Consider the following 25,130-nt stretch of genomic DNA (forward strand, 5'->3'; position numbering starts at 1 on the left):
TTTATTCAAAGCAAGGAAGCATTTCATCAAAAGCGACCCTAGTGACATTTATATAGTTACAATAGATTTCTATTTGATTTTCTATTTAGTGAGATATAATGTCACATTGTGAGATAGTTACAATTGTGTGAGATATAAATTACATCATGACAAAGTCGCAATGGTGCTATATAAAGAAAAAGGTAAATAGTATCAATTTTGATTTCACGTTGACTTCACAAACATATATTTTTGGACTTAATAAGTCTGGCCTTGATCTTGCCTAACTGACTAAATTGATATGATACTGGAATAGACTAACTATTAGCCAGCTTACATGGCTTTATGAAGTCAGTCATGGATCATAAGTGGTGCTGAAAAGTAAACAGACGCCATAATTCTGGCACATTCTCTGTCAAGCAAGATGACACAAAGAGTGATATCGCAGGCTGTCCATCGCAGCTAGAAGCAGGTATAATGAGTGACCACAGTCGGATGAAACTACTTAATGTGACAGCTGCTCAAATGTGTGTGTTTTTGTGTGTGTGGAGCCGGTCACATGTAGACGACGCACGCAAAGCCTTCACTATTTCAGGCAAATCTAATAATGTCCTAAATTCAATTTAAATGCAGATTTACAAGCCAGTGCTTCAGGTCCGCATCAGAGCGAGACAGAACGGGCTCAGTCTGTGCCTTTAAACACAATTTGTGAAAACGAAGTTGGTGTGGCTTCTAATAAAAATCTCCTGACAACGGGGTAAATGAAATCATGCCTCACTGCGAGCGTGTGTCCTTGTGCTACAGGGAATGATTACATTGCCAGAAATTGGCAGGTGATGCAATGAACAGCTTGGAATTACAAGAGCATCCACAGGTCACAATGCAGCATTCTCACGAGGCACTGTTTTTCTCACCATCTTTCCGTGAGTACAACGAACAGTTTTGGAAATAGATTGAAGAGTTTGTGGGAAGATCTCTAAAAAACTTTAACTAGCTACAGGAATAACAATTCATCTGGTATCTCATTAGCTTAATGGCCATCCTGTTTTTTGTTATTCAGTATTTGGGCTGCAACCACTGATCATTATGATAATTGACTCATTTGTCAATTATTTCTTCTATTAATCTGAAATATATTTGTATGCACTGATGTTTAAAGTTTTGGGGTCAGTAATATTAGAATAATTAGACCTTTTTAAAATAAATTATTACTTTTTTTCAGCAAGAATACGTAAAAAGTTACAGTAAAGACTTTTACATTGTTACAGAAAACCCAATTAAATTAATGCTATTTGTTTAAACTTTCTATTCATTAAAGAATCCTATATCCAGTCAGATTTGTCTTTGCATACTAAAAATGTTTTCGGCTTTAGTTGAATGAAAACAAAGATAATGTTACAAAACCCATTCTCGAATTGTCTACCATCTGTCCGTTTAGTGCACTCACAAGTAAATGGGTTCACTTATCTCAAATACTGTTTTTTGAGTAATACAAACACAAGAACCAGACCGCTACTGATTGTTTTGTAACACATAGCTGAGAGAGATGATGGTAAAGTTTCGCCCCCTCCTTCAGTTGTAAGCGCGCATTTGTGTGCGAGAAGAAGCTTGGTGTTTGTTCTCCTGAGAGGGGGCGGACATACTAAAAGTGAGCGTGCAAATGGAAGCGAGGTCCTCGAGTGAAAGTGCAAATGAGCAGATGTATTTCAGCTATAGCGAGGAAGGTTACTCTCGATCTCTCAATCACCCTGTGGAATAGTGGGTGGTGAATCTTTTACTCTTATTTTACTCTATATATGTACACAGGAGTGACTCATCCAGATTGACTCAATCCACCTGCAAGAGATGATGGATAGAAAGAGAGAGAGATAAAGGCTAGAAGAAGCAGAGGAGGAGGAGGAAGGTGGTGGAATCATAGGGCAAAATCTGAAGCCAACTTCTTGTGTTTGGATGCTTAGAAGATGCATTGTATCCCACTGCCAGAATCCACAGCTGTCAGACCCTCACCATCAGAATGAAGTGCAGGAGATCTGTGTGTCCAGGGATTGATCGTTCAGTGAGATATACTCTTGTGTTGACAGAAGGATTAGAGGTTCTCGGGAGGATAATAACTGGAGACAATGCACTGGGAACGTTCAAGAGATCCATCACCTGCTTTCTGGACACCTGTGAACTCAACGCACTGAGACGTGCCAGCAAAGGGACCGCAGCTAAATCTGTGTCCACTCTGGGGAGGTTGGGAAAGGAAATATTCAGCCTGGTGAGAGACATGAATCAGCTACGCAATGTTGGCGAAAAACAGCATGAAAGAAATACCACCAACATTATCAGTCCCAAGGTCTGCACTTCACAGAACAATAAAACATGGCACACCAAAGCCAAACCACCAGAAAGATAGAAGAAAGAAAGAAAGAAAGAAAGAAAGAAAGAAGAGAGAGAGAGAGAGAGAGAGAGAGAGAGAGAGAGAGAGAGAGAGAGAGAGAGAGAGAGATAAAGGAGACTGTGTACAATTATTCAGCCACAACACTTCAGCAGAGAATGTTTGATATGTTGGCAGCTTGTCAATAATATGATTACTAGTTTCCCTAGGCATTCTCAGAAGACTGTATATCTAGACAAAAAACATGAATTCCTCCCAAAATCACAGTAAACTGTTAAAAGCTGTGATGAAGAAATGGGAAGAGTAAAATTAAATTAAATTTTTACACTTCCAAAAGAAAATGTAAGTGGTTTTGCTTGAGCAAAATTTCCTGCCGCAATCCAAGCGTCTTCTGTTTTTTTGTTGCTATGTGATTGATTGCTATAGTGTTCTGAGTGGAGTTTAACATGGCTGAGTGTTCTAAATGGGAATGGTTGAGTGTTCTTAAGGGTGTTCAAGGGTGTTGAAGGCGGCCCAAGTCATAAGAGCACCCCCCCCCCCCCACTTTCAATTTAAACCCGTGGTCACACAAGACCTTACTCCACTCAATTTTATTCATATCATATGTATCATATGTATGGGGTATACTGGAAAAGCAAGATTTTTTATCTTTCAAAGGAGGATCGAAACAACAACAGAACAGACAAACTTAGAAGCTTTGGAGCCCACGTGATTTATAAACCCAGAATGACCCAGTAAAATTCTATGGGATCATACCATATCGGATAAGTTACAACCTGAATAAAAAAAATAAAATAAAAAAAAACAAAAAAAAAAACAAACGGTATGTTTTGACTTAGCAAGCAGCTATGATAATTAAAAAGCTTACAAAAATGCAAATAGATGCAGCGCAAATCAAACACAGAGATTTACGGGGACGGTAATGCTTGGAAAAAGGGAGATCAAAAAACACGAACAACGGTTAAGTCACCAACATCTGTTCTGCAAAGAACAATAACAAGATCATTAAAGCGTGCTGTCACGGGATCCCTGGTACATGACAGGGGGAGCTTGTTTCATTATTCACACTAAGAACGAAATACGTCAGATTCAGTGTGCAAAGTGACACAAGGCCCCCTGAAAACTGATCTGCATTTACAAACCTCCAGTAAAGTGCGAGCGATAGAATTAAGGGTGAGCATGTTCACCTGATTGCCATATAAAAGCATCAGCCAGCTGGGATTAAATGACACACATTTGCTCTTTTCATGTGGCTTGGCTTAAGTTAATGCGTTATCCAAGTGGGCTGTTTTTGTATTTAACACACAAGAATGGTCAAAAAAAGGAAATGTAAATATCACCCTCATAAGAGTACGCTCATGTTTGCAGCTATCAATGTGCTTGTATCTGAACGCAACACTCTTGCTGTGCAAATTACTTTCATAAAGTGATTTTACCAGCGGCAGTACTTGTTGTTTCAGCTCTGTGGTTTCCATGGAGACTAAGGAACAGTAGGAACAGGAGAACCTCTTGTCACGCTCGAGCCCAAACTCCGTCCCTAATGCTTGTTTCCAAGCGAGGTTCTCTCTGGTAACAACATCCCTTGAGCAGACAGACACATGGACAGACAGACGGCCCCCTCCGGCCACCCGTGCTAATGTGCTTTAGGCTTTTTTTTTTTGGTCAAAGAACCTCAAATGTTTGCTAAAAGCCAGCTCTTAGCGTTGGCAACTTGGCTTGCCGCTACAAACCCCCAGGGCTGGTTTGAAACGTACCTTGCATCGGCCCCGGTAGGTTTGCTCTCGCGACGTGTGGGCCGATGCTCTAAGTGACTGCTCTCTCTCTCCCCAATGTATTCTTTGATTTTACTTTATCAAACAGTATTGGGCATTAATATTCAGTGCAGTGAGAAGCATACGAGGGCATGCAAATCAAATCCTGTCGAGAGGATTATTGCATCGCTCAAAGCTACGGCTGACATATTGGCTGTGTACGGCTGCTGTGCCGTTCCTCCTGGGCAGGAGTAACACTTTTGCATCAGTTAAAACCAAAACGGTGGCTGTATTAACCTAAGGTCAATGAGAGAGGCCTGTAGATTTATCACTGTTACTGCTGACAGAGTTGTTTGCTATAACAAATGTTTGCAATTACGATTACTTCGCAGTGAAGCGTGGAAGAGCGCTTCGACTCTAATTACAGATAAGAGACGAGAGATCAGGTCCACAAATGGTGACCAGGGTAATTGTCATGCATATCAGTGCAGTCTACCATGGCAACACAAGACAATTGGTACCTGCAAACTTATTTCCCTTAATGATTTGGAAATATTTTAAAACAATGGACCTCAAAGTCTCACTCGTTTTGCATACTGATAGATCTGAGCTTAAAGGGATATTACACCCACAAATGATTCTGTGATCATTTACTCACCCTCATGTCGTTTCAAAACTGTATGACTGTATTTCTTTCTCATATGTTGGAGCTCAAAACAACATTGGACCCCATTGACTTTCACTGTATGGCATTTTTCAAAATAGAAGAAATGAAATTAATGAAGTCATACAGGTTTGGAATGACACAAAGGTAAGTAAATGTTTTTTTTTTTAAAGGTGTACAGAGTGCTAAATATGTTAAAATTTCTTTTCTTAGTAAATGTGTCTCACCAAAGTCATTTAAATAAGTCATACAGTCATACATTTTAGAAGAAATTACATATCTGACGACAGAATAGTATCCCAAGTATTCCAGAGACCTGTGTCATCAAGTTAAAATTGTTTACAGCATTGGTCAAAAGAAAACAATGTGATGCTCAGAGCAATACGGTGGGATGTACCAAACTAAACACTTGTCATTAGCCTTTATTTATGGTTATTGTTTAATTAATGTCCACTTAATTTTGATTTGTTAATCTTTGGTTACGTTCCTACTCAAAAAAAAAAAAGTTTTATACTTGGCATGTATTAAATTGATCAAAAGTGACAATAAAAACGTTTACACACTTTAAATAAATGCTGTTCTTCTGATTAAATACCGGTAATCAAATAATCTTGACAATATTGTATTACAGTTTCCAAAAAAAACAACAAATAAAAATAAGCAGCACAACTGTTTTCAACATTATAATAATAAGAAATGTTTCTTGGGCACCTAATCATTGAAATCAGCATATTAAAATGATTTCTGAATGATCGTACACTAAAGACTGGAGTAATCATAACAATATTTCACAATATTATTGTTTTAATGTAGTTTTGATCAAATAAATGCAGACTTAGTAAAAAATACGATTTTTTCGAAACCATTAAAAATAGTACCGACCCCAAACTTTAGAATGTAAGTGTACATTTAGATGAGTGATTATGAAAACACATTTTTCCACTGTGTACCAATGAATCTGTCTTTTTACGTTCTTTATGCAAAATACTTATAAGTCAGAACAGGAACATGCACATGCATTTTTTATGATTTTAAAGCATAACATAATTGTGCAACTGGTCAAAAGGGAAGCACAACTGGATCGGAGAGTATGAATCATAATTAAGATGGTCTCAAGAAGGCAAGAATAGCAACCCAAAGAGCATTCCTTAAGCTCGGCTTCTAACACTCAACTATCAGATTCCTCTGTCAGAAAGAAAAAACGGTGAGAGAAAAAGAGAGCAAGGGAGTGAGAGAGAGAGAGATGGAGCGAGAGAAAGAAAGAGCGCTTTTAGCTTTTCCCTATATCAACAAAACCTCATTTGCTCACAGGGGATGATGCTCAAATACAGTGCTTAAATATTTAATCACATATACACCAATTTAAGAAACCTGATTATGCAAATGCCTCCTCAATGAAGACATTACTTTCTGAAATCAAATGATGCAGAATCTGCTTTGGAACATTATTTTGGGCATGTGTAATGTCGTGAATGTTTAAATATATCTGTGTGGGCATAAATACTACTAAAAATGGTAGTAGTGGGTGAGGAAGAACATTCCTGGAGGACAAACTAAACCATTTTTCGATTAGTATTCTGTATTGAGCTACTGACGAGATCAGAAGTCATGTACTACACCTCCACACAGAACATGATGCACTTGTTTGAAAGAGAGAAAAAGAAACACCATAATCAATAATAGAAATAATAATAAAAAGGGCTTGACATTAACACCTGCCAAATGCGAGTGTATTTCAGCAGTTATGTAACGCAGTCACCCCGACTAGCCACTTTTGCGGGTTGAATTTGATATATAATACATACATTTCACAGTTGTAGTCTTTTAAAAAGGCATCTATAATAAACTAAGTGCAATGTAGTGTTGTCAAATATATAGATTTTTCGATATCGATACTAAAATATATCTGAAACGCTTAATAGATACACACTACCAGCTGCGGTTTCTCACTCTCTCATCTCTCCGAAAGTCAGTTGACACACAAACCCGCCTCCCCTCACTCACTTCTTTCATTTGCTCCAAATGAATATTGTTGGTGTTACAGGGCTTGAATTTCGCCGTGGGATTGCGCATCTTGCACATAATTTTACTCATTCCCGCAGATTTTGTGCTCACTGCTTATTGTGCTTAAACAGTCAAATACATCCAAAATAATGTCAAAATGCCAGTGTTGGCGAGTATTCGCGCAAACACAGTCAATTATGTTTTAAATGAACGTAAACAGTTGAGAAAGAAAATGCATGTGTAACAGTATAACAGATCAGGTGTCAGGTCTTAAAGTGACAGCAACCTAATATACCTGCTGCCAAATTATGAGATAATAAAAATATCTATGGCAGATTTCACCCATCGCATCGATGTCAAAATTGTGACCAGTGAAAATGCTAAATGGCAAGTAACTTTTGAAAAACCATTAGCCTCAGTGGCTGGTGGGCAAAAAAGTTAATGTCAAGCCCTGATAATAATAATAATAACCATGTTTTTTTATTAAAGTAAATAAAAATAAAAATTATTTCTATGCCACTACCGTCAAATATTGTATGTTTTCCCTGAGCACTCTGACCTTCGTTATCCAACAGATAGTCTCGCCCAAATCTCATGCCATGCTATGTCGGGATCCTTAAACAGGAAAATGTTTTGATATACCCACAGAGCCACAGTGTTTACTCTTTTCGGTCAAATCATTTAAGTCACTTATAGTCACTTACTTATAGAATAAACTGGGGCGGAAAAATATTTTTATATCAAAAAAAAATCTTGCACTGAACTCATTTCCTTAAATCACTCCATTAGTGCAAAGGAGTTGCAAGCTTAACAAAGCTGCTAAAGTTCTGGCAAAGGGCTGAGCCCCCCAGGTCTTCTCCACGGGGGGCTTCGGGAGACTGGCAGACGGCCGCGCAGCAACCATCAACAACAATTTCAAACCTCCGCTCCCCACAGACACGCCTGATTATTCCAAGTCGCACTCCTCTGGAATGTGACACTGCATTAGTACTTCATCGAACGAGATGCTCCTGAGAGAGGCTTTCCATCTCGCTCGTATCAATGAGCTTTTGAAGGAGCCCGATTGCACACGAACACCCACACGTAAGCAGCAATGTCACGCTACGAGGGCGATCGGCACACGCTCTAAGCGGGTAGGTGTGGGTTACGTGAGCAAATTCTGGATACAATATGTTCAGAGTGAAAATAATATAGGAAAAAGTCAAGTGCTTAATCTAACTGTTTACTAACAATTCAAGACTTTTTAAATGAAAAAAGAGAGATAATTAAATGCCTTTTGTCAACTATTAATAGAAACATCTGGTCATACTGTAAGCCATCAGGTACAGTATAATATCACATTTCTGATCTTTAACTGAGCAATCGATTGTCTTTAATGCTATAAGGATTCAGCCAGTCTGTTCAGAGAAGTTAGTGTCAGGCGAGATAAGGTGTCACACTGTATTAGTATTGGAACAAACTTAACCCACATAAACAAAACAATGGTGCTGACAGGATCTCTTACATAAATCCAGAGCACAGTCGTATTTCAAAGCTCAGCTCCCCTGGCAAACACACAGAGCAAAGCGAAACAGAACAAATCACAAGCTGGACATATATCTGGAATCACGGCAGGTCCAGTCTTTAACACATTCTTTAAGATGTTCACCGCTGTATTGCATGGGAAAAGAAGCGCGCAAACAAATCGGTGGCGCTACCCTGAGTGTAAACCGTACTCACCTAAGAGCATGGCTGAAGCACGCTGTGTATTTAGGGCTTTAGGTGCTGCTGGTGAGGGTTTCTGTGCCGGTCAAGCTCAGTGATGAAGCACTCGTGCAGGAGCAGTCCGTGCGGTACAGCGCTGACAGAGAGAGAATGCACTCTGAACGCGTGCTGCTCTCAGCTGAGATGAAGAGAGAGAGAGAGAGAGAGAGAGAGAGAGAGAGAGAGAGAGAGAGAGAGAGAGAGAGAGAGAGAGAGAGAGAGAGAGAGAGAGAGAGTCTACCCAGAGACGGATTCGGCAGATGCGGCTCCCACAGTCCCTCTGAGCGTGGAGAATAAGGGAAAATCTGGGTCGCTGCGCTGTGGATGTGGCACGAGAATCTGTGTAAAATCAGCGAAGCAGCTGATCGGACGGGTTTTTGGATGATCTGCTTTGGAAATCGTGCACCTGGCTGTGATTCAGCTCGTAGGAATCTGGATCTCGTAAATCAGGGGCAATCCCAGGCTCACTTTGTGAACGCTGGAACACAGACTGGTCACTCAAATAATATAGAAAGATTCAGCGTTGGAGAGTGAGTCCTATAAAGGCTACAATTAAGTTTTGAAAGCAAAATGTCCTTTACAAAAGTACGTTGAGGGGGAGCACTAATAAGTCGAGAAATTTGTAAATGTGCGTGGCAAAATAAATTCTATTTTACTAACATGTTGCATTAATATGATTATCATAATATGAAGGTTTTTCTCCATCTGAATTAAATGTGAGGATATAAAAAGACTTAGGGGCTGTGTACACAACACCATTTTTAACTAAACAAATATAACTTTTTATGCGTTTTGGCCATTCATTTACATGACAATGGCGTTTTCGGGGCCTGAAAATGCAAACTTTTGAAACAAGTTTTCAAAGTGCATTTTTTTTAAAACGATAACATTAAAGTCTCAGTGTAAACTACAAAAACGCGAATTTGTGAAAACTGTGACATCATGAGCATGCGTATTACGTGTTCAGTCTATAGGAGCATAGCGTTTCTTTACAAAGTCACCGCCAAATAATGGACTAGCAACATAATGTAGTGTTTTTAGTCGTTTTCGCAGATCTGTGTGAATGGGGATTGTTTCACAACAATGTTGTCCGCACACGAAAAACGTTTCTGTTTTTAGTATTTATTGTCATGTAAATGCATACTCTTAAAACACGCCTGTCTATTGAGTGGTCCCATTAGGTTGAGGGTGAAAACAAAGTGCGACCAGTGCAGCTCGATTCATGAACAAATTACTCTTATGAATTGGTTGTAATAACTCCTTCAAGTTACTGGTTTAAATTGGTTTGACGAGTTCTTCAATGAATTAGTTACTGAATCAACATCTGACTTGAAATGAACTAAAAATTATTACAACTGAATAGTTGCATAGTTACAATGCATAGTTACTTATTTGCCATTATTTATAAAGCTACAAGATTCTGAGATACACTGTGGCAGAACACCTGTCCTCAGTGTCCAAAAGAAAACCAGCAACCTTGACAAAGTAAAATAGACACTGTAAATAAAACCAAACAACAGAAACCTCTGAACAGATTTGCACATCATCCACCAAGATAAGCGACAGTGCCAACGATGAAAACAAAACAAAATCGTGACTGAGCTGCAGCGATGTGCGGCATATGTAGAGAAATCATAATCGGATTCTGTCATAGCAGACCCTGCGTGTGCAAATATGCCAGGAGCGTTAACAAAACCAGATCCACTCTCTGAGAAAACAACTGACCACTGAGTGACTTCATAAAGGAAACTCTCTGATGGTGTATATATAAAGACACAGGTGGAGAGGAGGTGCAAATCTAGGGGTGAAACATCTGTGCGTGGGCTTTTTTTTTTTAGGTCTCAAAGCCCTTCATCTGGTGTTGGGTTTCCCATGGAACATTTTGAAAGAAATTACACAGAATGCTCTAGGATCAAGTTACTCTTCTGGCTAGCGATGAGTGCAAGACCCCACATCCAAGAATACAACAGTTCACGACATGTAAATCCGACGGCTTACAAAGGAGAGATGGACGGGCAATGCGTCATGGGTGCAGTTGAGGAAGGGCAGAGAACAAAACGGCAAAATGTAATTACATTCAACCACTCCTACTTTCACACAACCTCCTTTTTGAAGTGTCCATGCAATGCCTAGATCTGGTTTCCAACCTACACGTTCGACCTGAATGGAACTCGTAATCACAGCCCACTCGGACATACCATAAGCATTATTTTAGTGTCTTAGATTAGGTTGCAGAGTCCATAAAAGTTACAATGAGATGACAAACCTGTCATAGCAGTGGCAATTTCCGTCTCCTTTTCTGCGGAAATCCGCTTCGGAGAACAAGAGTTTGCACGACAACGCTTCGTGCTTCTCTCAGCGCCGCAGTCCCGATCATCTTGACAAATATTCCAGCGTCCAGTCGGTGCCCGCGGAGCCTAGGAGGTTATGAAGGGTTATCGCACCCTCCCCACCAGGAGGTGCTGATGTGATTTACAGGGACAGGGACAGCGGCATCTGTTTGCAACATTTCAGCAACTGAAAGTTTGTCTCCTTCTCTGGTTACAGTGCTGGATAGAGAGGCCTTACAAGCGCTGATCACTTAGCAGACTGCCTCCATTACGTGCCGAATACTACTCTAACCTTTCTCTGTTTACAACGACATGCAAAGCTAAGGGGGAACTATAAATATATGAAGCATATTAAGGATTCTTTCCATTGACAAAACAATGCAGTCTTCAATTTGGAGCACTGTACAGTGTTAAAGATGAAGTGCCCCAACATTTTTTTTTACTTTAACTAGGGATAGTTCACCCAAAAATGAAAGTGCGGTCAAAATTGTTCTGCCTCACGCCATTCCAAACCCATAAGACTTCGATTTTAGAAACATAAATGAAATATTTGTAACAAAACGGTTTATGTAACAAGTAACCAAAACTTCGGAGATCCAACAATGTCATAGGCGTCGTAAAATGAATCCAAATGAATGAATTGAGCAGTCATATAATCCAAGTTTTGTTAAGACAATCGCTTTATATGAAGAACAGATTTAATTTAGATCTAAACAAGGACCGCCACACGTACTTAAAGCACATCACATATGGTAAACATGGAAGCTCAGACATGCTCAAGCACAAGCTTTAATGTTTACCATATGTGATGCGCTCCAGTTATGCGTGTTTTTGTCAATAAAAAGCCTATATTAAATCTGTTCATAATATAAAGTGATTGCATCTCTTCTCAAGACTTGGAGTAAACGGCTCAATTCATATGGATTAATTTTTACGACCTTTTGGACATAAAGGTGTCATCAAAGGATACAGGATCTGGACCTTTTGGATTTTTGGTTACCTGGACTTTCCATGGTGGGACTAGCCTGGGAAAACCCAGACCACTCTCAGTTGTAACTGAGTTAGGGTCTGGCAAAGCTCCACAGACAATTCATTTCCACAGGGGCGTCACCACCGGACGTCGGATAGATCTAAAACCAATCAGAGCGATGAATGACATGACGTATGCAGAGCGACGAAGAAACATCTCGAGACTCTCAGCAATTCTCTGTTTGTGTTAACGAAAATGACAATTTTAAAAATCGCTTGAAACAGACACGATAGCTGATTTGAACGAGTGATGTTGTGATGTTCCACGGCGGCATCCATCTTTGTAATGTACAAAATCTGCGTCACCGTCTCTGCTCTGTCGTCATCGTGTAAAGCCCGCCCCAACGTTTCTGATTGGTGCCGCGATTTCGACGGATTGGAAATGGGTTTCAATGGGTTCTTTGCCAGAACCACTTGCAGAGCAAATCTTAATTTGCCGGAAGTGGTCTGGGTTTTCCCAGGCTATGGTGGGACAGAAACTTCACAGGTTTCATTAAAACTTGCATCTTAATCTGTGTTTCGAATTTGTGTTTACCAAAGGGACCTTATGGGTTTGGAATGACATGAGGGTGAGCAAAACATGACAGATTGGTCATGTTTTTTTTTTTTTTTTTTTTAAATGACACTTCACTGTTAAAGGTGCAGTAAGTGATTTCTGAGAAACGCTGTTGAAAGTGGATCAGACCAAGCACCAAAACACACTTGTAGCCAATCAGCAGTAGGGGCATATACACTCATGATGAGGGAGAAGAGAGAAATCATCCAAGAAAATATGTGAAGAATGCCAGTGGTGCCCAAAGTTGTTTTGGACCCAATTAACTTTCAGCATGCGGCAAAGTATAGGATAGTGAACACTGAGGGTGCCATTTGGGACATTTCGTAAACTGCTCCATTTCACCTTGGTGCTGTCAAAGACATTCATTTGAGAACTGCTGCCCTAAGCGGTTGTCATTGTCTAAAATAATATAGCATGTGTGGACAGTCAGGAATTACAGTAAATAATGGCGTCCTTTAAAAGGACGCTGTCAGACTCAAAGAGTTGTAAATAATCTTTTTTTTTTTTCTGGCAAGTGCGAAAGGTAACGGCACAGAGCATGGAGCAGTCTGTGTCTTCTAACAGGGAGTCAAGTGCTTCAGATGGACATAATCTGTTTTATAATATCCAGATATAAACTGCCATTTCTCAGGAGACGAATCAGTATGCTTTCAAAAAAAGAACATATAAGGAATGAGATGGAAAAATGCTAGCCAGGCAAAATAATAGAGTCTCTCAGAAGTATCCGGGAATTTTTTCACTCATGCATAAGAGACTCTTTATTTTTTAACATGAGGAAGAGAAACAGCAGCCATAAAACAAAATAGGTTTAGTCTGAAAAAAAAAAAAACCTTTTCACTCAGAAATTGCGAGCTAATTTCACAAATATATACACAGAAACGACAAGTAACACATTGAATTAAACGTGAAACGAAAACACACACACACACACGCGCGCGCACACGCACACTATATACTACTCAGTTAACTTACACAGCACTCATGGTATAATGCAAGTTTACCCACAATGCTCCAGAGCATACTTAATAAAACATCATATACAGCTCTAAGAGCCATACAGTGTGTCTGTATTTCATTAAGACATCATTAAGCAGATGGGAGGATGCCAGATCTTTATAGGTGGTGCAAAACACAAACAAATAGAGCCTGTGGCAGTGTTTTGTTAATGAGTTATACGAGGACATGTAGAGATCCCCAGTTTGTTACTCCTATAAAGGCAGAACACAGATAAGGGGTGGAATTGAGTCAGTCACACGAACATTATGGTTAGATTAGGTTCAGAGTGCACTGAGCCTTGAGACAATGGCACACTGCGCAAGTTAATGGACTAAAAGGGGGTTTGTGTGCAGCAGATGCCAGGGAAGAACACAAGGACAAACCCGTGGAGATGAATGCATGTAGCTTTTTATGATTTTTTTTTGAGCCGATATGAAAATGGAAGGTCCACTTCACCCAAATATTACAATTCTGTAATTATTTATAATACAAAGCAATGGATTGTATGGAATATAGTTAGTTTATTTTGTGCTTTTTTTATTCCACTGAAAAAGTATTGGCAAAAAAGTTAGGAAACTGCTCCGATTTTCCAAAATCAAAAAATCTTGAAATCACAATCAAATGTATCCAAGAAAAAATTATGTAAAAATTATTTGATTTATTATTATTTAACAGAGGAGAAGTAGCCTATAATATAATACGTAAAATATAATATAACTATTATTATTAGAAATGTTAAAAAATAACAATAACAATATGCACAGAGGAATTACGCACATTAAGACACAGCATGTTAAAATAGTAAGCAGATTCAATAATGATTTCATGTCGACTTTATGGATGGTTGTGATCGAGTATGAGGTGGTTCTCATTAAAAGAAAAGCTGTAGAGAGACAAGGTAAAACTCACTAGCAAAAATCCGAGGCGATCTGGTGTCTGACATGTCACGTTTCTGGAACACACATGGAAAACCCTTTAGGCCTTCCGATTTCACACTGTTCAGAATTAAACAATATTTTATCGTTTTCTCACCGGGCATTAGATCAGGATGACAACCATTACAAAGATTCCACTTGTGGAAGTTCACTTTTTCCCAATTTGTAGATTTATTCCCTGCTGTCTTCACGCTCTTGGACACATTGCACACTGCGAATCTCTGTAGCGGGACACAAATACTTCACTCAACACGGCTGGCCGCCTCTACCAGACCGTAAATCAAATAAGCTCGCGAGACAATATAAAACCTGCTTAAGAGAGTCCAAATGAAAGATATTAGACACATCGCACTAATGAACTCCGGTGTGGATTCTGTACCTTGACGGGAAAGCCCAATCCCAGGATCACCCGATGCTGTCGTTGGCTCTAACACGATTCTTCTGCGCATTAGACATCAAAACACGTTGGAATGTGAACCGCCTGTTTTGTCTCAAACCCGGTCCTCTTTCATTTTATTTCAGCCCTCCCCTCGGGCCTGTCTCTCACTCTATCTATCTTTATCTGTTCTCTTGACCCCTTCACAATCCTTCACCTCCCTTTGTTTCTCCTTAAATATCTTTATGTTAGGACTTCCGCGGAGGACCTTATCAAAGCCAGGGCCAATCTCGCTGTGAGAGCTCCTTCTCATGCCGGTAGAGCGCTGATTGAATTACCGCTCGGGTTCTGGTTGTTTGTCATCGCCATCTGAGCTGCAGCCCCACGGTGACTAGAATGATCACTCGTGTCAGGTGTGGCACAACTGCTTAATCCTGCTGTGACTTCTTCAGGCTGGGGCCGGGGCGAAATACAATCCCAATCGTGCCCCTCAGGCTTTGGAAACATGGGGCATGAGAATAGAAAAGGCATTCACGGAGGAATTGACAATTTGCAGAATTGCCATGGCTGCGTGATACTGTAAAATCTCTCTTCTAGTCTATTGATGAATATAATTATTAATTTTTTTGTGCAAGATTTGGGTGTTCACTGACATTTAAAGTGGTCATATCATGCATTTTTAATCATTAATTAAAAACGCATGATATGAAATACACTTACAATAATCTCACGTGCAGATCTCAACAATGTCTCACCGGTTGCCAAGATCAGAAGTCTAAAAGCAAAAGTCGAATCAAATAGCGAGTGATCAAGTCACAAAAACATATTAAAGACATAAGTAAATAAATAAATGTTAGTCTTGTTATTATAGGTTTAAGTCTTGATAAATTGGTCTGTTGAATTAATATAACTGACTAAATAAATAAATAAATATTAGTCTTGTTAAACAGGCTTTTTTTTTTTTTTTTATATCTTTTCGACTTATGTAAACACTTTATTCACATGTGAATTGAGAAACGCTCTGCTGCATTCAATCACAAAAGAGCACATTGGTCCCAACAGCCCCATCCTTCAATATTAGTCTCTTTGCAGAGCCTGAATTACACAGTGAAAGATCTAAGACATGAAATTATCAGTTGCTTAGCTTCTCAGATAAAAAAGAAAAGAAAATCGGCAGGTGCTTAAGACAGTCAGGAATATCACAAGATTTGGCAACTTTCCTATATGTCTTATATTATTAGATACAATATATTACATGCAACATTTACCACTGTGGAAAACGTTTTGAGGTCTGAAAGTTTCAGTGTTTTCTTAGTACAATGAACTCTTTTATCTCAAAAGATCAAGGAAAATTTGATCCCTCATGATATGACCACTTATAGATTCTCATCTGATTGCTGAGCTCCAAAACTAATTATTTCTGGCTTTTTGAAAATAATGACTTGCTGCATTTCAGGTATATTTCATATTCATACTGAATACGGCCTGTCAAAATCTAAATGAGGTAAAGGAGAAGTCTCCGGTTTTCAATACAAGTTAAGCTTTATTGACAGCATCTGTGGCATGCACTACAATTCAACAGTTTAGGGTCAGCAAGATTTTTAAGAAGTCTTTTGTGTACAAGAACTGCATCTTCAAAGTAAGTCTTAGTGGCAAGGTTTTGAAAATAGTTTAAATGCAGAAATGCACTGCAACATTTGAGCTGGTTTAAATAATCCTTTAACGGTGAAACTACTATTCTAGGAGGATGAATATCTGTGTTACTGAAGTCAATCTGGCTGTTACGTTGTTCTTTTCTGGCGTCATTGTGCATAGTGTGAAAGTTACACGGAAGGTTAAACCGCTCACCGCTTTAGGTTATAAAGTGATTTACATTTTTTTTATCACATTTGTTTTATGTGTAGTCTTTTATATTTCAACATTCATCCTTGTTCCACAGCTCTCAATTTTAAGCTAATTACTGCAAACACATTTTTGTTTGTTTTTGCAAACTAAGGAATGAGTTGAAATGATTTGCTGTAGTAAATATAGCTTAACTTGTATTGCACCCGGAATGTTCCTTCAGTAGTTGAAAACGGAATAATACAGCTCTAATAGTGTACACATTTGAAGCTTTTGAAGTAAGAATATCAAATACTTTCTAACGCCTCGCTGCATCACTGCTGCTGTGCACCAGAGGCCTGCTGGGAAATTCTCTGAAGAACAGTAGCTACAGGCCCCTATTGACACACCACAAAAATATACCTCAAGAGTGAATGGTGCTTAACTCACCGCAATTTACCCATCTGACTGCATTTGATTATGCTTGTGTAGTTAACTTATTCAATAATTGCCTCTCAAAACTGTCAGTCTACCCAGCTGCTACCTAGAGGTTTCTCAGCGAGAATTTCGTCTAGTGTTGGAAGGGCGACACCATCACAGCATCAGAGGAAGCTCATCAAAAATAGATGACAGGGTCTTCAGATCAAGTCTTTTCCAAATAAAGGCTCAAGTACGCCTTGAAGAGTCTGGCACAGGCATTCCCTTAGAGCAGAGTATGTCTTAATCTGCATTGCCAGTTTAAAAAATGAGGTTGCAACTCTCTTGGGAATTTGCATATACTTATCTTCACTCACAGCATTGAGGAACGGGTAATGAACGGCGTATGTGGCCAGTCATAGTCTAGGGGAGCATACGAGGCCGGCCAATCAAAGTCAAGGATTTACCTTCTGCTTGTGAAGAACTGGGTGTACTTCATTGCACAATGGACAGGCCGAGCTGTCACTTTCCATCTGGACTTTCCTTCTGCTGAAGCTTCTAGCAAGATGTCCTTCATGCTAATCCTCTACCCCTTCAAACTCCTCCTCGAGTCAACCAACCCTTATGCCATACCCCTGCTGGGACTCTGTAATGGCAACCACTGGCAGGTTCATAAAAGTTCTTACGGTCATGTTTACAGGTTTTTATAGAGGTTTCCTGATTTGTGTCCTCTTGGCCCCTAAGATCCAACAGCTAAATCACATCCTTAAAGGGACACTAAGTGAAATATTGTCAGTGTTGCGTCAAAATGAATTAGTTTGGAAATGTGGACAAGTCGGACCCTTTAGAAGTTAAAAGTACAATGACTGGGCCTACCTACAAAGGACTTCTACTGACCTCTTATAAAACTACATGCAATTCCCAGTTTTAAGGACCGCAGAGCAATAAAGGCTAAATTGCAACCTGTAATGAACAGGGAGCCCATTAAAAGAGCTAATAAAAGAAGCTTCCAAGATCAATCTACAATAATGACGACAATATGATTTCCCAAAACATTTTCCTATTCAATCATGGCTTATGTGAATCAATGGTCAAAATAGTACAGGGCTCAACAACAAGATTTTTTTTCTTGTTCATTTTTTTACATTTTTAAAACATGTTCAGAAAGTAATACAAATATAAATACCTATACATATACATATATGTAAATATAAATACATACACACTTCTGAAATATGAATATATAAGAAATTGTTTTTATATTAATTATAGTTAATACTATTGTTTATATGCAAATATGATGTGTTTGTATATACAAGGAACAACTTTTCCACAATCATTAAAATATAAATTTAAATTGCACAATATTTCAAAAATCACATTTGTAAAAAAATTTTTTATCAGTAAATACACACCACAAAAAGGTGGGGAGCTATTCAACTTGCATATTCAAATGTTAAAAGCGCAAGTATTTTCAAGCATTTAAAAAAAATCTGACAATAATGTACTTTTTTTGGTGGAAATGACAGATTTTGGAAATCCTCTAATTCTGACATAATTTCATGAGTTCATGCACATTTTTTTCCTTGTGTTTCTTTAATTATTTGTAAAGCACTTTGGTCAACTTTGGTTGTTTTAAACGTGCTCTAGAAATAAATGATTGATTGATTGATTGGACATGATCAACAAAAGTATGATTGTTGTAATGTAAGAATATACAATCTGACCAGAAACATTCACAATGGCCCCAGAGGATCTTTATGGTTAAACCCCATAGTATTCATCTAAAAAAAAAGTGTAACATCTCTAACCTGCCACAGTTGGAAAACTCATGTCTCAGTGGGATATGCGCATAGACACAATCCTAAACATTAAAGAGATGTCAAATCAAAATGACACAAAAGAAGACAAACTGTGAGGCAGTTCAGAGGCAATTGCCTTTGATGCCCTGTGCTGAGAAAGAAAATATGTGCACAGACAAACTCTGACTTGCTACGTGGCTCTGAGAGAGGACTTGCATATGGAGCGTATCTGTTATTTAAAGAGCAATAGAAATGACAGTCTGGGGGCTGCATGATGCCGTGCTAAGAGAGGAAATATGCAGTATGCACATTTTAACAGCAGTAATGTAACTCTCATTAAAGGAACACTTCAGCCAAAAATGAACATTTTGTCATCATTTACTCCAAATCTCTATGACTTTCTTCAGTGGAGCATAAAAGGGACATGTTTTGTACATGCTTATATTCAGTTATTGTCTGCCTGAAACCAGTCGTCGCATAATGCTAGCCTATTTATTGGCTGCCCGTGAACAACGTCTAGTTGGACTATTTGTAGCTGTATCATGGGAGAGTTTGGTTTATGTTGTTGAAACGTAGAGAAGACACTGTTTTCTGTGCTGCAAAAGCAAATCCCCCATGCACTTCCAAAGGATGAGGACTCTAGTCTTGAATAGATACGGTAAAACCGATGCTATAGTTACTGTTTGGATCACTGTGTATCAAGTGCTGAGGAAGATCCAGAGCTGAAACTTTGATATGGCAATGGGCGTTTAATTTCATAACAGACTGGGCAGTCTGACCAATCAGAGCACAGTAGGCTCTCGGAAAGGAGGGGTTTATAGAGAACGGATCCTTTGTCGAACCGTTTCAGACACTGTGAGAAAAGAGGTGTTGCTGCAATGTATATTATGAGAAAATTCTGGATGCATATAAACCTATTGTAGGAGACCTCCAAAATAAAATGAGAAGCCTTTAAAATAGCATAACTGGGGCACTTTGAAGTATCATAAAAGTCTATGACTTCTGAAATTTGGCTAAACTATCCCTTAAAGACCAAACTCTATGTCTATTAAACAGCAAATCATGGGAAAGATGTTAATGCTACACCACAAAAGTATAACCGTACACTAAGTGATTTCATGTTTATGCTGCAAAGCTACAAAGGAAATAATTCGCAGTGGACGGACACATTCCCCGGAGAGTCAGACGTTTCATTAGACTAATGGTACAATAATTACTTCCCACTTGAATCCAGCAAGTTGCAGAGGAAAGCTTGGAGACCAAACAGCACGGGATGGAAAACAGGTGCCGATTTGGTGGGCTTTTGTCTTCTTTTTCTATTACCATCTCCCAATTCTTCAGCTAACCTAATCCATGTGTAACACTTATTGGAAGGATGAAAATGAGTTTTGACGTGAGGCTTGGAAATTTGATCCAGAGCCAAAAGGTACAATTCTCTGAACTCCAGAGTCCAGCTGCAGGTTTTCACCATGACATCATCTCCGAATAACATCGTTTTAGGAAAATTGATTCCAGATAACCCTTGGAGTGAGTTTCCAAGGGAAACCACAACTATTGGCTTTTTCTGGTTGACTTTGATTGGAATTTACATCCAAGAATTTATTATACACCTCTCCAGCATTCCAGAGAGTCAACCACTTATTCTCAGAAACATTCAGCAATTCAAGAGCATTTAAAACTGGATTACGGGTCAGGTACCTATTTCTGAGGGGTTTAGTGGCAAACCTACCTCACTTGGTTCCATAGACTAGACTTTACCAACAACTTTTTAATATCCTTGCAGTTTATTACTTAAATGTGCTCTAGGAACTTTGGCCTCCCTGTTGCCATCTGTAATTGATATGTGTTATGTCGTTCCAAACCTTTTTGACTTTCTTCCCTGGAACACAAAGATGAAATTTCAAAAAATAACAAGGAAAGTCAATTGTTTGGACCCCATTGTGAACCATCCCTTTAAGAATAAGCATAGTCTAGTCATGCCTGCTAAGTTTGAATGGACATAACCCTTCTGTTTAGGTTGATGAGGTTTTATTTGCAATCCAAAAAAAAAAAAAACTAGTCATGCATCTACATTTTCAATCATGCAGAAAGCTCATGCAAAATGGTATTACTCTGGAAGAACTCAAGCTCTGGTTCAGTGAACTGCAACTTCAGGCTACATTCAAATTCACCGTAGGGAATCTGAAGTCGACACAGTCTGACAGCCAGAGCTTCTAGAATGCTCAGATGGCGCTTTACTCATTTTGGATGGCCACTCCTGGTAGCAATACAGAGAAGCAGAAAATGCTAGTCTCAATAGATATTAATATAGTAATTTTGCAAGTTATATGCACATTATCCTCTCTTATCTTTTCCTGCCTCCAGTCTTCATGTAGGCTATTCAGCACACATTACAACAGAGGCGCTTAAAATTTTCATTTTATGAAAATGATAAAACAGTACAGCTGCAGTGCTCATAATGCTAATGTATAAAAAAGTATTAGATCTGCATACTGTACAATAAGGCAGGGTGGGTTATTTGCCCCGGATTTTTTTTTTGTTATGCTAGTTGAAAGTTTCTTCACATCCCGGTTCGTGACTCGAATTTATGCATTTCACCTGCAACACTATCAACGGCGAAATGAACCTGCAGCAGTCAGGTGGTACAGGTCAGTGCTCTTTAAGTTGTTTCTGTTCATTATTATTTTAATATTATTGCTTTGAGACATGAGTTAGTTTAACACCGTCTCTCGTGACGCTTTTCTTTGCTCCCTGCTGTACACGTTCATGCGTTTTGAAGGAGGCATGGCTTTGGAGACGCTCTGAAGGGAGGGTGGGATCTCATGCTTTCATCTTGCTATTGCTAGCCTCTCCGAGTTACATAACCTACCCTTAAGTCAGACATTTCTGATTTACTTATTTATTTTACAGAATGAAGTTTATTTCATAAATAACATATTACTTAGAGACTGACATGTTCGGCTTGTCAATTTTTTTTTACATTCAGCTGTCACAAATTTTTGACTTTTAAAAGTCAAGTTATTTTTTTAAACTGCTTTTGAGTGGTTTTGATGCACAAAGTTGTTTTTATTGTCTCTTTTCTTTTATTTAAACCCATGCAAATGCAGATACTGTTGAAAATAATAGTGAAATTCCTTCTGATTGGCGGATGATTTTCTGATTGACTAAATCCATTATAAAAGGTGACACAGTAAGTTTTATGAATAGACTCAATCTATTTTGTCTGTCAGCTGACATGCTTAATATTCAAAGCAGCTGGTCAAGCAGCAAAATACTTTATTATTAATTCACCACAAAAAAAGACATTATCAGCTGTTCACATCTATTTCTGAAATTAAGCCTTTTAAATTGAATGCATCCAATTTAAGAACATGAATATCCTTTCTTTGCATCTGAGCTTTAGCGCTTTCTTTTGAGGATGAAAGTGAATGAAACTGATTAACAAAAGAGGTTTATTTCTCACAGTGATTTCAACAGGAACAGTCACTGCTGCAGCACCAATCAAATATTCATCTTCAACTTCTGTTGGAGGATTATGACTGAAGTTGACTTTTATAAGATTAACTAGTCCAGTAGTGCAAACTGTTTAACTTGGAATTCACCTCAGATTTTAGTTCCAGGTTTTGGAGTCTAAACAAAGGTCTTAAGCATAATAGGATTGCAGGGGTAAGCAGTGCGTCACCGAAGCACACTTGAACAATGCTTCATAGGGGAAAATGAATTACGTGAGCCAAGACTTGCATAACAGCACACTAAATGAGAGAGAATGAGCTCTTCTAGATATTAACACACATTTTGACTCCTGAAAGAGATGGAGAGACAATCACTGAGAGCTTAATTATCTCAGAAACCCAACACAGCTACTGAAAATCCGCACAAATCATCGAGAAATCTTCAGGAAATGTTTAGAAAAAAAATCTAATTTAAACTAATTCTAATGAAAAACATCATGTTTTTCTAGTTTACTGGCAGCTATTCATTTTTTTATCATTATTACTGGCCACATTTTCCAATAAGGCTATTCATTACAGTGATTCTACCATAAGTCATGTCATAGCTTCTTCACAAAGGAGACAAACTGAACACCATGTTAACACAAGCTTTGAAATTACATGAATCAAATGCGATTCTCTAATCCAAGGGCATAACAGGCTCTTTCAGGCATCTTGTAGAGTAAAAACTGACAGTAATGACTCGCATATGGCGGAGGTCTCTTTTGACCAAGAACAAACCACACAAAAGCTTGGCAAAGTGCATGTGAATGAGCCACCAGCTGTTTCTCACCATAATTCCACTATCAGGCATCAAGAGAAGACATTTGTGGTGAGGATGAAGCCATAATGCCTATAATAAAACGCAGAGAGGATGTTCATCACACGCAGGTCTCAACCTCCATGCTGTGGTGAAAAGATTCATGTCAGATTTAACAGTTTATTAAGTCTTCTACTATTAGCACAAAACCAACATTGCAGTGTCACTGTGACATATGCTGCCTTCACGTGCCATTGGAATTAACTCGTAAATATGAGCTCGGGATAATTTTGATACCAGAGTTACCGAGTTGCCGCGTGCCATAAACTTTAAACATGGCGGAGGGGCGAATGATCGCTGCGGTGACTGGTATTCGTATTTTCCACAACAGCTACATTGCCTTGTCTCATCAATTGCTGTAATATTGCTAAATATAATTTTGGCTTTAATAAGATTTGCCAGTAACTAACTAATAAAACAATAAGGTTTTATTAGTTAACATTAGATAACTATAATGAACTCCACTTCTAGAGTATTTATTAATCTTTGTTAGTGTTCATTTCAATATTTACTAATACATTATTAAAATGAGCAGTGTGAACTAACATGAACAAACAAAGAACAGCTGTATTCTTATTAACTAACGTTAACAAAGATGAACAAATATAGTAACAAATGTATTGTGGTTGGTTCATGTAGGGCCTACATTAATGTTAAAAATATTATTGTAAAGTGTTTAATCGATTCTCCTAATAAATAGGCAAGAATAAACCTGGTGTCCTCCATGATTCCTGTTCTTTCTGACAACAAACCTTTGAATGCCAAAAGCTCATAATCCCGACTTCAGAAATGGGAAATAGGACATTTCCGATAGCAGCAATAATACACAGCTCATTGAACTCTGGGTAAATCCTCACATTTGGCCATTTATATCAATCCTAAAGTCACCATGAAACCAAAATATATTTATTTATTGAATTCTTATTTTTTATGGAATATATTACAGTATTTACTGTATAATACACTCTTTATTATAAATGATTTATCAATGCACATCATTATTATTATTATAATTTTTTTTTTATTCATGTGCCCTCTTAATCTTTAATCAAAATAATTCCCTCTTGGAGGATCATCTCTTCTCTTCTGATGACAAAAACATGTCTGTCATCAGATCACAGCATTAGCAAACCAGAAAAATCCAATGATCCAATCAATTCCCGATGGACAAAATCAAGTCCCATCCTCCATTTAATTTTTTTCTTGTTCGAGAAGCTGTTTAACTCAGATATAGGAAAGAAAATATTATTGCAGCTTCCATTTCATGCCGACTTTAAACGTCTTTCTCAGTCAAACCTACAGACATTGAATTATAAAACGAATAGTTCTGGTTCTGCAATCTGATTCACATACAGAAAATCATACCAGTTTCTGACATAAACTCGTTTTAACCACCAATGTCTTTTACCTCATTGCTGTTGCCGCCATTTACGCAATATGTCAATAAGGCTTTTCGTTACACTGACTTTACCACAATAAGTGGATTTTAGGTGTATTTGTGGTAAAAAATATATATATATTAAGCCTCAAACTAATATATATATATATATTGGCCTCAAACTTATTGCTTTATACACAACCAAAAAAAATCTGTTGTCATCGGACATGTTTTTAAATTCTTAATAATCATGAGACCGCTATATCTGTTCACATTTATAATGAATGGTGGAAATCTCGATCGCTACTCCATCGGAAATGTGCATCTGTGCAAATGTCCAAATCAATTAACATCAGCTGTGATCTGAGACGACTGAGATTGCGTGCAGAGCGGCTCAGAGAAATGCATCAGTAACACTGGTGCAGCATCTGTGTTTGCCGACTATCAATGCTGAAATCTTAATTGCTGCAGCACTACTGCAGCAATGATGAAGTAACAACATTAGAGATCGTTTTCTCCAGAGACGCTGCAGATGAAAAGACAGAGATACGAGCTGACAGGGGCCTCGTAGGAACGTGTGGCAAACAGAACACAGCGAAAATAGAAAAGCCCTGTGGAAATTCGACATGCTGGGGAAACCATATCTCGCCGTTATTTT

At 38.4% G+C, this 25,130-nt stretch overlaps 1 protein-coding gene across 13 annotated transcripts in view; it reads right to left on the reverse strand.

Moving 5' to 3' along the window:
* Nucleotides 1–25,130, reverse strand: part of znf385b (zinc finger protein 385B) — a 118,051-nt gene that overhangs the window by 49,037 nt on the left and 43,884 nt on the right. For 3 of the 13 annotated variants that reach the window (XM_079618129.1, XM_079618128.1, XM_079618138.1), the window contains exon 1: nucleotides 8,498–8,645. The exons of 6 other annotated variants lie outside the window; for them this stretch is intronic. In XM_079618129.1, coding sequence (XP_079474255.1) covers nucleotides 8,498–8,507 — 10 coding nt within the window. In that variant the 5' untranslated portion in view covers nucleotides 8,508–8,645. Of the gene's footprint in view, nucleotides 1–8,497; nucleotides 8,646–10,787; nucleotides 10,919–14,746; nucleotides 14,868–25,130 lie in introns of those variants that run through there. 4 more of the 13 variants (XM_079618137.1, XM_079618135.1, XM_079618130.1 and 1 more) reach the window with 3 other exon arrangements.

The sequence above is a fragment of the Phoxinus phoxinus genome (assembly GCF_949152265.1).
Source record: "Phoxinus phoxinus genome assembly, chromosome: 7".
In the NCBI taxonomy this organism is placed as follows: Eukaryota; Metazoa; Chordata; class Actinopteri; order Cypriniformes; family Leuciscidae; genus Phoxinus; species Phoxinus phoxinus.